General features: G+C 42.0%; 1 protein-coding gene across 1 annotated transcript in view; it reads right to left on the bottom strand.

The window, feature by feature from the left end:
• TSNARE1 (t-SNARE domain containing 1) overlaps positions 1-14,806 on the bottom strand; it is a gene marked incomplete at its 3' end in the record, with an annotated part of 298,862 nt that overhangs the window by 47,151 nt on the left and 236,905 nt on the right. Inside the window, exon 10 of the mRNA XM_051774128.1 lies at positions 226-393. Coding sequence (XP_051630088.1) covers positions 226-393 — 168 coding nt within the window. The remainder of the gene's footprint in view (positions 1-225; positions 394-14,806) is intronic.

Below are 14,806 nucleotides of genomic sequence, written 5' to 3'. Positions count from 1 at the left end.
CATTAGCCCATGAACATCAATTAATTCCTGTAATTTCCACCACTAGTCATATGGATTTCTAACTCTTCCTTCTGTCACCCATTTCCATTTTTAGAAGCACTTGATAATCTCTCCCATTTTTAGTGACGCTGCACTGGTAGCAATGGAAATCAGCATTTCCTTCTGGACAGCACAAGGAATCAGCAATTCCTGCTCACAAACCCATGATGGGAGAAGGTCACTGACCTCAATCTGCTGAATGGCCTCTTCTCGCTGCCGAATGGCCTCCAGATCCTCCTCCGTGATTTCCGAGAGCAAGGCTTGGTCCTGGCTCTGGTTCTGCCACGTGGTATCTCCCCCATTAAAGATCTTCTCATCATCAGGTAGGTCAGAGAAGGGGGTCTTGGGGCTCTGCTGAGATGGGAGAATGGAAAAAAAGAAAAGGAAGTGTAAATGTCAACCAGTTTTACCCGGTCTTAGTGTGGGAAACTAAAATATTAAAATATAATAGATGGTGAAGAGGAGAAAAGTAAGTTCCATGAGAGGAAGCATTTCAAGTCTCAGAAGAAATGTTAGGACCCAAAGTCAAATCTCCTGAGCTACTTTGGAGCCCCAGAAATCAACTTCAATTTTCCAGCACTTCTGACAGAACAAAACCTTAAGGTGCGTCTAAAAAAGGGACACATTTACCTTGTCATATTTTCCTGAAAATTCTTCTGGAATTAATCACTTTCTCAGGCACACAGAAAGCCTAAAAATTTGTCTTGAAGACTTTATGAACCAACTTTCAACATTCAAAATAACAAAGGATCCCATCTTGTCCACTTATGAGATAAACAAAACAGCTCATAAAGGGGAAATCATCACAGGATGATTTCTCAGAATCATCAGCTTGAGCAACTCACAGGTTCTGGTGTTCACTCTATAGAGTAGACCTGATTTTGCTGACACACCAGATCCTAGATGTGGATCTCAGAACTTCAGTAATAAGTGCTGAAAAACAACTCTTCTCATTCCTGTTTGGGAATTCCATATTCCTTCTGGCATCACCTGTTGAGCTGATCATCCTTGCTCCTCCCCAGACCTTTTAAGGGTCACTCAAGCAAGAATGCCCACATAGAATCACAGAACTGATTGGAAGAATTGGGTTGGAAGGCACCTTAAAGCTCATCCAGTTCCAACCCCTGCCATGGGCAGGGACACCTTCCACTAAACCAGCTGCTCCAAGCCCCATCCAGCCTGGCCTTGAACACTTTCAGGGATGGGACACCATCAACTTCACTGGGAAAACTGTTCCAGTGCCTCACCACCCTCTGAGTAATTAAATTCTTTCTAATATGACATCTAAATCTCTTCTCTTTTTTAAAATCATCCCCCCCACATCCTATCACTATCTGCCCGTGTAATATGTCACACTCCCTCTTTTTTTAAAAGCCCCCAACTTATTTTCTAAGCCCTCAGATACCAATTTTCTAGGTAGACAGATGTTCATACTACCTTTGAAAGCTGCATTTATAGTCAGATCCAGATTTTAAAATGCTCAAGATCCAGTTGAATCTGCAGGAGGGGGCAAAGGTTTAACAAGGTCTTCTCCTCTCTGCCTTTAGCATCTGTGCCTATGTTAGGTTCAGTCTAGACTGGACTAAGACAATGAAATGACAGAAGGCTGGTTTGCAGGCTGAGCTCAAGTTCTAAGTTAATGGCACTGAAGGCTCCAACCCTCCAACTTCATGAGTATTCCACTTTAACAGTGCCCGTGATCCTCTCACGTGGTCTTGAGCTGAGCTTTGACTCCTAACAAAAAGTTACAGTACAAAAGCAAACCAAGTGCTTCTGATGCTCTGAAGCTGAAAGAAGAAGTGATCACAGCACATCCTTGACCTGAATGTCCCCGAAATCTCTGAAAGCCATAGGAGAAAACAAGCACAAGTACTCAGGGGGATGTTCAGTTTCTACGTGAAGCACAAAAACTGGGGCTTTTCAACAAATTGTGCCTGAAAAATAAAGGCCTTTGCTGTCTTGCTGTGGATAAATTTTCAAAAATATGAATTGCCCCGAATTTCCACAGAGTGAACAGGTCATAGGGCAGCTCGCTGGAAGGACACAGGGCTGGAGAACTGGAAGGACTGGGAGGACTCGAGTGGAAATTGCAGTGGAAACAATGTAAAGTCATCACTGCAAGAATGATAAACCCAACCAAGTCTGCATGAGGGAAGCAGGGAAACGAGGGAAGCAGAGAAATGAGGGGGAAAAAAGTCACTTATAAGGTGTTTTACTTCTGGTTTTTTTGCTCAGAGATCTGCCTTGCAGGAACTGTGGAGGAGGCATTGAGAGAATGAGTAATATTTAACACATATAGACTCTGTGGCTGGCTAAACTTTGAAGAATATCAGGCATCTGTAAATTCTTATTTAATTCTCTAACTTCTTTAATTCTTTCAAAAGTGTACAATTTCTGTATTTAGAAAATCAATGAATTTTTGTATTTGCCTAAACTTAGTCTTTGTCTTATTAAGTTAATTATTATTATTATAATCACCATACCTAGTTGGAGACAAGGATAATAACACAATGTGGTGAAGGGAGAGAGGTGGTGGAAGAAATAGAGGGAAATAGAAAACTCAGCAGCAACCACTCAAGTCTCATTCAAAATATGAACAGATGAAAATCTCTGACATTATTGTCTTACTTTTTCACCTTCTACTTCCCAGGGATCTGTTATCTACTGAGAAAGGGTGCGTTACAGGAAGATAATCATCATTTAAAATTAGGTTAAAATTCATTGACACTTTAAAAGACATATTTTAATGGGATCAAGATACTCTGGGGGTGTTTTATTCACTAATTATTACATGCCTTGGACACTAACTTCTCTGGTAGAGCGTTTCAGTGCCAAAAGCATGTATTAATGGACTCCAGAAAAAAAATCCCTGGGGTATTCTAATGCTTCATTCATAGTGACAGAGGTGTCCTCTCATCTTCACCAGTGGGTTAACTAAGACAAGCAGAGGCAGCTCTGCAGCACATCACCAAGGAGGCTGGAAGAGCCCAAGTTTCTGACCTCTGAAAATGCAGAAAAAATGCTCTAATGAAATTTGTCTACTCTGGTTGCACCAAGGACACTGCACCACGGACCTAAATGCATAGGAACGGACATTTAAAACCATGTTTTGCTACGCAAAATGAATTTCAGTGAAAGATAAAAAATTTACAAGTGTTCAAACGTCAAATATTCTGATGTGGGAGCACAGGAATAAAAGGAGAGCCAGAAACATGGCAAAGAACTCTTCAAATTAATTATATTAATCTATGGAATAGCACAGTTGTATCACAAATGTCCTTCATCTTGGCCTGTTTCAGCTCTCTTACTCATCCTCACTAGCTGGTCCTGGTATCTGTAAATAACATGTCCCCCCTCCAAATTATTCAGAGGTTGCAAGAGATGCTGCTCAGTGATCTCCTACAAAAAGCAGCTATCCCTGTGTTTAAATAGGTAATGGTCTAGACAAAGATCTTTTCCTCTAAACAAAGGAGTGACCTAAGGTAATTTCAGAGCTGCTGAAGACAATGACATGAGTTTGTATCCTTAACATCTTCCCAAAATATCCAACAACGGCTGCTGAATAAGTAAAGCAGTAAACAACAGGATGAAGGGGGGGCTGATATTTCCTTCCAGACATCAAAATGGCTCCATAATAATATTAAATACAGTCACCATGACCTGCTTTCAGGGTCTGTGTGCTGTGTTAACGAATTAAAAATGATTTTGTGTTGCCCATGGTACAGAGCCCCTCATTTCTGTGATAAAGTGAACAAATCCTAGATTTGAAAGTGTGAAGAAATCTAATCACTTCTAATATTTCTGACTAAAAGCTGCACATAGCTTGGTTTATCAGTGGTCTTCATTCCCTTCTGAGTTATGTTCATTGCCATGTCTGACAAAACACTTTATTTATAGCAAGGAAAGATCTGATGGAGGGCACTCACTGAGCCTCCACAGATAAAGTTCCCTTTGACAATGCACTGGAAGGGGCCATAACTCCCTGCACAGGCATTTCCACATTAAATTTGATTTAGTGTCAAATTTTATGCCCTGTGAATCTCTGTGCAATTTTCTGTTGGATTTCCTTTCATAAATTGTTAATTGGATGTGTTTGAAGTTGTTCTTTTGTTGAAATTTGCCTGTGGCAGATCTTTGTCAAGATGTATCTATAAACCAAGCCCTGCCTATGAAAAAAATGATAGGGGAGAAAAAAGTTGAGTATATCTGATACACTCAGTAGTTCTTTTAAAATTAAATCCTCAGGACTGAGGGTCATACTATGCTGTTGTTCATCATATCTGAAAAATTATGCCCAGGCACAACATTTTTCCTGCTGGATAAAATCTTTCCACGAGGATAAAATCGTTGCTGCTTACAACTACATTTTTTTATCAGATTTATTCTACCAATGGGGTGATTCTGAATGCAGTTGCTGATAGGAAAAAAGAAAAAAAAATAAGAAAGAAAAAAAGGTTTTATCTGGAAGGTGACAACTTCTGCCAGGGTCTGCACTTTACCAGCAGTAAATGTTTGCATCAGAAGTTGCTTGTCTGAGACCCCTCCAAAAATAATCCCCTTCCAACCCTCTTCCTGCCTCTCTCCCCATTTGTATCTTAGGAGGGACAGAACATCACAAGTTTTCCAACTTTTGTCACATAAAATTACCAAGCAAGGGATTGCAATGACCTCTCTTCTAGCTCCCATATGGTCTTAATTCCACCTAGAAGCAGAAATCCAACGGGAAATCCACTAATATAACACCCACCAGCCTTCAATGCTCATCTTCAGAGAGTCACAGGATCTCCTGTCGCAGAATGAGTGTCCTGGTGCCCCCTCAGCCCTGTAGCTCCCATTTACATCTCTAACTATAATGATGTCATTTCTGATTGCCTGTTACAAGATTGTTCCCTCATCAGGAATTCAGGGCATGAAATGTTGACTGAAGATGGATGAGAAATGAGAAATGGCTCTTAGTGCCAGTGAAATGTTTAGTGATTCCAAAGGAAAATTTCTTTTCCAATCCTCATGAAAACCTGAAGATATAGAGAAAAATTATACAACAGAGAGAAATAGAGAGACAAACACACTCCCTCCAGCTCAGGTTAGTACAAGACAGGTAATAAAAATGAGAAATAAGATGGGCCTCTCACAGTGTCTCCAAAAAGAACCGTAAGATTTGATGGAAATAATCAAGATTTATTGAAACTGGAATTACAGACTCTGTTCACCAGGTGAATGACACAGCACAGAGAGAGAAGAATGAAGGGCTGAGGAAGACACTCACAAACTTCTACTTTCAACCTCAGCATGAAGGCAGTTGAGAAGGAGACTTGATTAAGCCTGAAATCAGACAACATGATCCCATTTCTACACCATTTCCTTCCACTCCAAATTCAACCAGGAGTTTTGTCCCAGAGAGGAGGGTTTAATCTCTGTGTGTGAAAACATGGGAAGAGGACACTAACGCAGTATCTTAGGAGGGATGTGACAGAGTTGTTGGCACTGTCAAAGTGGGAAAGGAGAGCAAGAGGCTGGTGAGTTGCTCTGTGGAAAAGGGACCTGGGGGTCCTGGTTGATGGCAAGGTAAATTTGAGTCAGCAGTCTCCTAACTGGACTGAAAAACTAACTCCAGAGAATAAGAAGGAACACAAGTTTCTTTTTTTTCCTGACTCCTATTCCATCCACATGGTCATTTCAAGCAGTTGCAGCATCACTTGGCTGTCAGACCCTGGAGACTGCCTTTGATATTCACAGTTCACAAATTCCTTGTTACCTCCGAGTTTATAAGAGCACAGGTAAAAGGAGCCTCACTTGTCTAAGCTAATTTTGCACTCCAGACTGCAGGTCGTTCCAAGGAAATCTTCTGCAACATGAAAACAGGGTATTTTAGAGCTCTTCTATGACTCAGGGAGTAAAGCAGGGAAGGTTGCTCTATCTTCTCCAATCTCCAGAAGCTTTCTGCACCTCTAGCAGGGATATGGGCAGCTCCAGCAGCAATCAACACACCTCCCACAGCTCCTGCAAACCATCACATCTCCTTGGGTAACACTTTGGCTCTGGCTTTCAAACAAAATGCAAATGCAGAGATGTTTATCTCTTGCTTTATAGTACATATAGACATATAAACAGCCAGGCAACACTTTATGAGGGTATCCTATTCTCCCCAGCATCCAGGCTTGGAGATTCACGTTTTATTGCCTGTAGAATAATGAGGCTGGAGTGTGTGCATTAAAGATCAATAAAACACTGTACATGGAGGAGCAGGGTGCAGAACACGGCTGGAATTACTCTGCCTGACACATTTTTAATCTCGGGTTGGCACTCCAAGCTGTCTGGGACAAAGCTGGCACAGAGCAGCCAGTTTGGCCTGACTACCCACAAAATACAGCCAGGTTAAGACGACAGATAAATCGGATTAGATGATCTTTCCCAAACCATCCTTTCAAAACAACTAACCTTGCAGGCTCAATGAGATTTAGAGCTGCATCATGCCAAGCAAAAGCCCAAAGCAATTACAGGTAGAAAGGCCTCAGGCAGGCGCAGAACAAGCAGCCTGGGACTTCTAAATCTTTTAAAGGAGTGAAATAGTGATATTACAACTTTGCATTATCTTTCACACAGAAGATCACAGCGGTGATTGGTAATCTGAGTTCTGTTGTCTTAGGAGAGGAGCTTCCCACAACGACTGGGAAAGAAATGCATCACAGGGAATCACAAATTAACCAGTGCCTGCTCTTCCCTTTCACTCAAAAATGATTGAATTTAAAACTACCATAAGAAGGACAACTTTAAAGTGGGATATGCTGGATCCTTCCTGCATCACTGACACAGGCAAACATGGAAATGCATTCAGCATTTTCTTCAACTTATGCAAATTTGATTACTCTGCTCCAATGTAGCATGAGAAAAACCAGGATGGGGAAATTAGCATGAAGGGAGGGGTTGAAGTGCATTTTTGTTTAAATTAGCTAGAATCCCTCATGTGTTTCTGTCTTTGCTCTTGATCAAGGTGTTAATTTTTGAATGACATGAATGTGAAATTGAGCAAGAAAATCACCATTTCTACCATTTTCCTACTACAGGATCTGCAAGAAATTACTAATTTGAGGGAAAATGTAGTGACAGAAACTATTTTGCTGGTTCTCTTTGCAGCATTTTTAAATTTAATCCTTCAGGTCTCTGCAGTCACGAGGACTAAGAAAATCTATTCAGCTTCCTGGAACTGGAAGAGACTCAGTTACAGAGTCCCCAGTTCATACCTCCTACCGTTTTCTTCTTCTTTAATTTTCCTTCAAGACTTTATTACTTCACCAAATTCATTCTGAGCAATCCTGACCTCATCACCCAGGGCTGCTTGAGTTCAGAGTCGATCTTACTGTACTCAGGGAGAGAGAATTAAATGACCTGTCTGTGGTAGATGAAGAAAAAAGAAAATAAGCCAGGGGCCTGAGGTTTAGCTCTCTGATAACAGATGTGCTTTCAAGAAGTACAGCATATTTCCACCCCACGGTGAAGACCAAATTTAGAAGGAATGCCCTCCCTACCAGGCCTAGATGGTGGGGCTGACACTCATATTTTGTTCGTGGAGATCATCAACTTTTAGGTCAAACTTCAGTTGATCCTGAGGGCTGTATTTTGCCATGTATTTTCACCCTGAATTACTGAAGGAAGATGGAGCTTTCCCTGTTCCTATTTCCATCCTTCTCCTTCTTTTCCTCTTGGTTTGGAAACATTATCTACCAAGCAAATAGATGATCCCATGGTGATGTGAGTGAAGCAAAAGAGCACCAGTGAAGTGAGGTATAAATTTCCCCTCTCTGTAATCTGACAACCTTTTCTTTTCAAACCCGTTTCACTGAATGACTTCAGCCTGATTCCACATGGCTACACCCACCCTTCCAAAGCCAACTGCCTGGGCTATCTCTTCAGGTGACATCTCCACACATGCAGAGCAAGTGGATAAACATTCCTTTAAGATTGTCAGGAAGGAGAGCGTTCACTGGTGTTTTTACAGCATTCCTAAAGCTGTTCCTGCCCTTTCCTGGCTGTCTGTGTGATATTCTCATAATTCTCTGTCTCTGCACAGCTCTGCTGCTGGCAGCACGTTTTGGCTGGTGGGGCTGTCTGGGATCTGTGCTGTGCATTGTCCCTGGATCCTGATGAGAGGCAGAACCCTCCCCTGCTCAGCTCCCTCTCTGAACAGCTGAAGCCCCAGCATTTGTGTCAATGGACCGTGCTTGACAGAGCTCACAGACACACCAAGGCTGTCTAGAAAGGCCCGTGTTTTCTCTGCCTCCCAACATATGTGCTGCACAGCTGCTGAGCAGGTTCCTGCTAGAAAGGCAAATAAGAGGGAGAATGAGTCACTGGTTCACCCTTTAACACCCACCTATTACCAAAAAAAAAAGTGAGATGTCCTTTTTCTCTGTTCACATGGAGTCAAGAGCCAAATTCAGCTTGATTTCCTGCAGCACAGACAACCCCTAGCATGGGCATAGTGCCATTCTGGAGCTGTGGAAAAGTAGGAAGATGCTGGAAATAAAAAGTATGTCTTTTTCTTTCAAGGAATAGACTGCTTTTGTATTTTGTATTTTGCCTTTGAAGTACTCAATCATTTATTTTAGAAACATGGCTGACTCCCACAAAACTTCATCAATATCAATCTTATCATCTCTTTTTGTTCCTGGCCTTTGGTAGGGTTTCAGTGGACAGCTCAGCATGCAAGGAAATGTTCAGAGCCTGAGACTGAGGACCACTCTCATTTAGTGACTCTCTATAAAGTATCTGCCCATTTTACAGCCCCAGCACCGTCTGCATTCAGAATGTTTCAGTTATTGCCCAAAAGTCTGATCCCAAATTAAGACAAAAATCAGAGGCATGTTGTCACCACCCATCTGGAAGATGGTGGTGGATGGTCAGTTGATGACAACAGGGATGAGGAGACAAGACAAGGTTCCTGCCTCTTTGTGAGAGTGGGGTCCACCTTTATGGGAGAGGAGGAGAAAAGTGGGAGCTGAGCTTTGAATGGCAGGCTGGGACAACACCCGGTCATCCCACTACAACTTTTGGCACCATCCACAAAAGAGCCTCATTACGAATAATCATATAATCACAGAATGGTTTGGGTTGGAAGGCACCTTAACAGTCATCTCATTCCAACCCTCCTGCCATGGGCAGGAACACCTTCCACTAGACCAGTTGCTCAGAGCCCCATCCAGCATGGCCTTGAACACTTCCAGGGATGGGGCAGCCACAGCTTCTCTGGGCAACCTGTGCCAGGGCCTCACCACCAATAAATACATTTAACTATATTAAATAATTTATTCCTAACATCTAATCCAGACCTCCCCTCCTTCAGCTTAAAGACATTTCCCCTTGTCCTGTCACTCCATGCCCTTGTCCAAAGTCCCTTTTCAGCTCTCTTGGAGCCCCTTTAGGCACTGGAAGATGCTAGAAGGTCTCACCAGAGCCTTCTCTTCTCCAGGATGAACAGCCCCAGCTCTCCCAGCCTGTCTCCAGAGCAGAGGCCTTCCAGCCCTGTGATCAACTTAGTGGCCTCCCCTGGACTCATTCCAGCACATCACTGTCCTTGTGTTGAAGCCCCAGAGCTGGATGCAGCACTGCAGGCGGGGTCTCACAAGGGCAGAGTTGAGGGAGAGTTGAGAATACTGTACAGAGAAAACCCAAGATGCTGCAGCACAGGTCTGATTAGATCTACACTGGGATAACAGCAATCCCTCTGCAGGAAAACACAACCTATTTTCACCCACAGGCTGTTCTCAGCACACTCCTGTTATCCACCAGATTTCAACATAAGGCACTGGGACATAAATGATCTGTATCCTGTCACAAGGGATGTTCAGCCCTTTGGTCCAGTTCACAGCAATTTCATTTTCAGCACCAACTCAGAACAAAAAGCAGGTTACCACAGGCTGGTAATACGATGTGATGGATGTGTGCACGTCCAAAGAAGGGCAACAGAGTTGGGGAAGGGTCTAGAGCACAGCTTGGATGAGAAGCAGCTGAGGGAGCTGGGGGGGCTCGGCCTGGAGAAAAGGAGAATCAGGGGAGACCTTCTTGCTCTCTACAACCACCTGAAAGAAGGTTGTAGCCAGGAGTGGTTCGGTCTTTTCTCCCAGGCAACAAGTGATAGGACAAGACGAAACGGCCCCAAGTTGCACCAGGGGAGGTTTAGATTGGATATCAAGAAAAATTTCTTCACTGAAATAGTGGTCAGGCATTGAAACAGACTGCCCAGGGAAGTGTTGGAATCACCATCCCTGGAAATGTTCAAAAACTGTGTAGATGTGGTGCTTGGAGGTGTGGTTTAGTGGTGGAATTGGCAGTGCTGGGTTAACAGCCAGATTGATGATCTCAGATGCCTTTTCCAGCCTTAATGATTCTATGATTCTATGAAAAGTTTTCACATCTTTAATGCCATTTAAATCCTTTTTCCTTTTTTTTTTTTTTCTAATTTACCTGTGATTTCACTACAATAAAGCCTATTGATCCATCCCTGACTGCAGGCAGCAGCTTGTTAGGTTTTACACTAATACTCTACACAAACCCTTAATTGTTTTTCATCAGGACATTTTCGGTTTTAATTAGAAAACAAACATAGGTAATAAAAATGGTAAAAGGATACAAAATGACAGATGCCTGCAGTGAAACAGGAGACATCAATTCAATCAAAATGAAAGTATTGAAAATCTTATTAGGGCTATCTATCAGCACTGCTGTACAACTGTCATGGATCAGGGAAATGGTCTGTGGTAACCTCTGGGAAATCCATTCACAAGGACCAGAAGCATTCAAAAAGCTTGTCCTGCCCAGTGGTTGTTCCTCCTACCTTTCCTAGACATGCCCTGTCCCCTCCAGGCAGAAGGAGCTGATTGTTCTTTCTCCAGACAAGTGACAATCCCCTCTAACTCAGTCTAATCTCCCAACCTGTAAACAACCTTAAAATATAAGTTCACTGAAGGGAATTAAATGCTTGCCCTGATTTCTGTGTGCTGTGACAGCAAGGACTGACATGGATCAGAGGACATTGGAAATATTTAACAACTAGTCAACTTTATTTGGAGGTTGTGAGCTTCAATCTCAAGAAAAATGAAGAGTGACAACTAGAATTTCAAGTCAAATCAAGTCAGGATATTTACTGGTTTAAAGAAAAACACAAAAACAGCAGAAAGAAAATTATGTTCTTCCCCAAGAATAGTGATACAGTTATTACAGATCTAGGCAATGTCTCCAGGAAGAGAAACTAAAGATATTAGGGAAATTTAGACACAGATGTGTATTTGATACCAAACTGCCTGCAAAGTGAAATAATGAAAATAGAAAGTGTAAGCGTTGCTACAGGGAACAAAATCTTGCTCCTGAGCTCATTTGTCCAGGGAGAATGAAATAGGAAGAATTTGGCAGTTTGCTAATTCATCCTGCATGAGTTTTTTATGGGGCAAGACGAAGTGAATCTAACCTTCCAAAGGGTGACAAGAAATAGGAATTGCCAGGGAGGAAAGCAGTGCAGAGCAGCTTTATTGGCCTCATGTGCTCTGTGCTGTCTCTGTGATATACGTTCACAGGGATGTTCACCTCTCCTCAGCTTAGGCATTCGGTCCTGCCCCCCCCCACCCCATTAACATACAGGCTCTGTGAAGGCTTTCATGAGGATGGAAAAGCTCCTTAAAATGTTTCCAGAGTAAAACATTCAGGGAAAAGATTAAGATTAAAAAAAACGCTGGAAGGTTTTCAGCTCAGCGCCTCCGGAACGTGACATGTAACAAAATAGTCCATAATCTGTGCATTTTTCCAGTTAATATCAGGACAATGTCTTAACTGTGTCAGAAGCAGGAGAGGCCACAGATAAACATTCAGATAATTCCTACCACGGATTTTTATAGCACTATTATTATTATTTATTTTACTTCTGTTTTAACTGTACTATTGACTTTCCAAACTGATGGGGCATTAACCATCCACGCAACTGTTCTTTATTAGTTTTAGCACTTAACCTACATGTTCCTTTCCTGCCATCAGGCCATTCTGGCTTCTATCATTTAACTTCGTGAATAATTCACCTGGTCTTCATTTGTATTTTCACCTTGAAAGTATTTATAGACTGCAATCATGTCTCTATTGATACTTTCTTCAAGACTATTTAATTTAGCTCCCTCATTTTCTCATCTGATGTTTATAGACTATATACCTCATGTTATTTTACTTGCCCTGTTCGTGTTCTTTTTTATTCTCTCTGCATATACCAATACCATTCCCAAGCCATAAACTCCAAGACTTCATTGCTTGTGCCATAAAAATATATTTCTGTTGGAAACTTTCACCCAACACAGGAGAAATTTTGTCACGTGTTAGGGTTTACTCTGAAAACTGCTGTGTGGGGCTTTGATTGGTTGACTTGTTGCATCCTGATAATTTTCCTATTTGACTGAGTCTCAAAGGACTGAAATCAGATCATTTTCCACTCCTACAGTAATAAAGAAGTAATGAACTTATTCTGAAAGGCTTGGACACACTCACTGAATTAAAATCATATTTCATTCCCTGAATTAGAACTTTGTTTCCAAACACACATTGGAAGAGGATTCTCTTTGTGGAAAGATGACAGTTTTTTGTTATTCCTTTGAAGGTTGGTTTGCACCCCAAGCTGTGCATGCAGTGGTGCACAGTATTTTCTAGGATATAACCCCCTCTCTGCCCAAGGAGCCACGAATTCTGCAGGGAGAAAGGGGTCACAGCAAACCACTGGAAGGGTGACTGCTGGGAATTTATCTCCTTCTGCTTCCTCTCTACTCAAAACAGCAAGGAGAGCTTCTCCAGCAGGTAATTCAACACAATAAAGTTATGCCCTTCGTTTATTTTTTGCCTTTTCTCCACTGCATTTCTAAGGAGCTTTAAACTGCCAGTAGAGCCAAGGAGCTCTATCCTGTTAACAGAGTTCCCCAAAGTCAGCTGCCAGTTTGTCCCAGCAGATATCAAGTGTCATTCAGAGAAAGAGGGATAAATTAGGCATATACTGGCTCAGGACTGCTGGTATCGACACGTAAGTGGGATCTCTCTTAACACCCATTTGAGATGTTTGCACAGTAGATATCTTCGTTTGGATTGATCAGCCAAGTTGAACTGCCAGAAATCCACCTCTCCAAGCTTTACATACCCACAGTGGGAGCACTGACCTCCAAGCTGTTTATTAAGACTCCCGTTATAATCAATGGAGCTGTGGTCAATAAAGCCAATGGAGATAAGAGCCCTATTCTGCAGATTAAAAAGATTGACAGCTACTTAACATGAGATTGTGTTGTAGACTAGAAAGAGAGCCTTGAATGTCAGGCTCAGAAGTAGAGACCTACACTACTTATGCCCAGGTGTGGCCAAGGGAGACTATGGGAAAAAAAGGTACAACCATCAAAAATAATACAAAAAAACCCCACCAAATCCCCCACAGGTTATTTTTTTCCCTCTCAGAGAACATTTATCCTACTTAGCTCAGCTGAGTACACTAAGATGTGTTTATTTCTCTGAACTACCTGTAGAAAGAGTCTTGTTGCCTTCAGACATAGAAATCTACACTTGGAATAATTAACAGAAATTACCTTGGCATGCATGGTTTGAGTTCCCACTTAATTTTATCAGGCATTGGATGAGGACAATGAGGCAAGACTAGAACCTGACTCCTGGATTCCTTCTTCATGGAGAAATTCTGTTTCTCCCCACATGGCACGTGCAAGACTAGCAAACGTTTGCAGTTCTCTGGTCAGTGTAATAAGTGACAAAACCACCTGTTTTTTACTGATGTGCAGATTGCTTATTGATGTTTCACACGGGATGACCTTCTGTCTCATCACACAGAAGGCAGAAGCATGTGAAATGCTGAATTTCTTTTGACAAGCTTCCTTCAGCTGGTGAGATCTGGAGGCAACCAGCAACTCCCTCACACACCAGGTCTTTAATAGACTTACTAACAGCATGAGAATATGAAGTGATCTAAGCTATATATCCACACTGTATGAGATCACACTGCATCAAAACTTTGATAGATGCCTCTGCTGTTTGCTCATCCTTAAGGAGCAATGACCTGAACATTAGCATGTCTAGTAAATTGTTCTAATGTGTGGTGAAAGGGGACTAATGGATACAGTAATTGATTGTTTGATGGATAGCTGGGGAGCCCTTTGATTATGAGTTTTTGCTACGGTCCAAGACATTTTCATTCTCCAGTTAACCCACAGTTGATTGCTTGCATGAATTATCTCCTTCTCTGACTGCAAATATCAGTCACTTAATAAATATTTCATTAGAAACAAACCAGCGGTGGGGAGAGAGGAGAAAGCAGATGCTCAGTGCTGTGCCTTTTGAAGATGTTACAGAGTCCACAGAATAGACATGGAGATTATCCATGAAATGTGCTCGGGTCAGACAAGAGGTCTTTGCTTCTCCAGGATTTGGAAGAAGTAAAAAGAAACCTGAAGGTCAATTTAAATCAGTCAAGGGAGGCCCCATATGGACCAAGAAAGATGTACTGAAGCCACTGTGCAAAGCTTGTCTTCCTCACAAATCCCACCTTCCTCTCTCCCAAGCTCCAGGCTGAGCTTTCATGTCACAAGGAGGGACCCTGACCAAGAAATAGAACATCAGCAGTAAAGCAGTTATAATTCCTGGAATTTAGTTGCTGGTGGTTGAATTTTGATCCTAGTGAAGGTTATGGCAAAACTTTTATGAATATTAATACGGGTTTTTTGATCCTTTATCTTCCCACGATGACTCTTCA

The sequence above is a fragment of the Manacus candei genome, unplaced genomic scaffold (assembly GCF_025592945.1).
Source record: "Manacus candei isolate 608988 ecotype Guabito, Panama unplaced genomic scaffold, ASM2559294v1 h1tg000188l, whole genome shotgun sequence".
Lineage (NCBI taxonomy): Eukaryota > Metazoa > Chordata > Aves > Passeriformes > Pipridae > Manacus > Manacus candei.
This window is presented reverse-complemented; position numbering and strand designations above follow the sequence as displayed.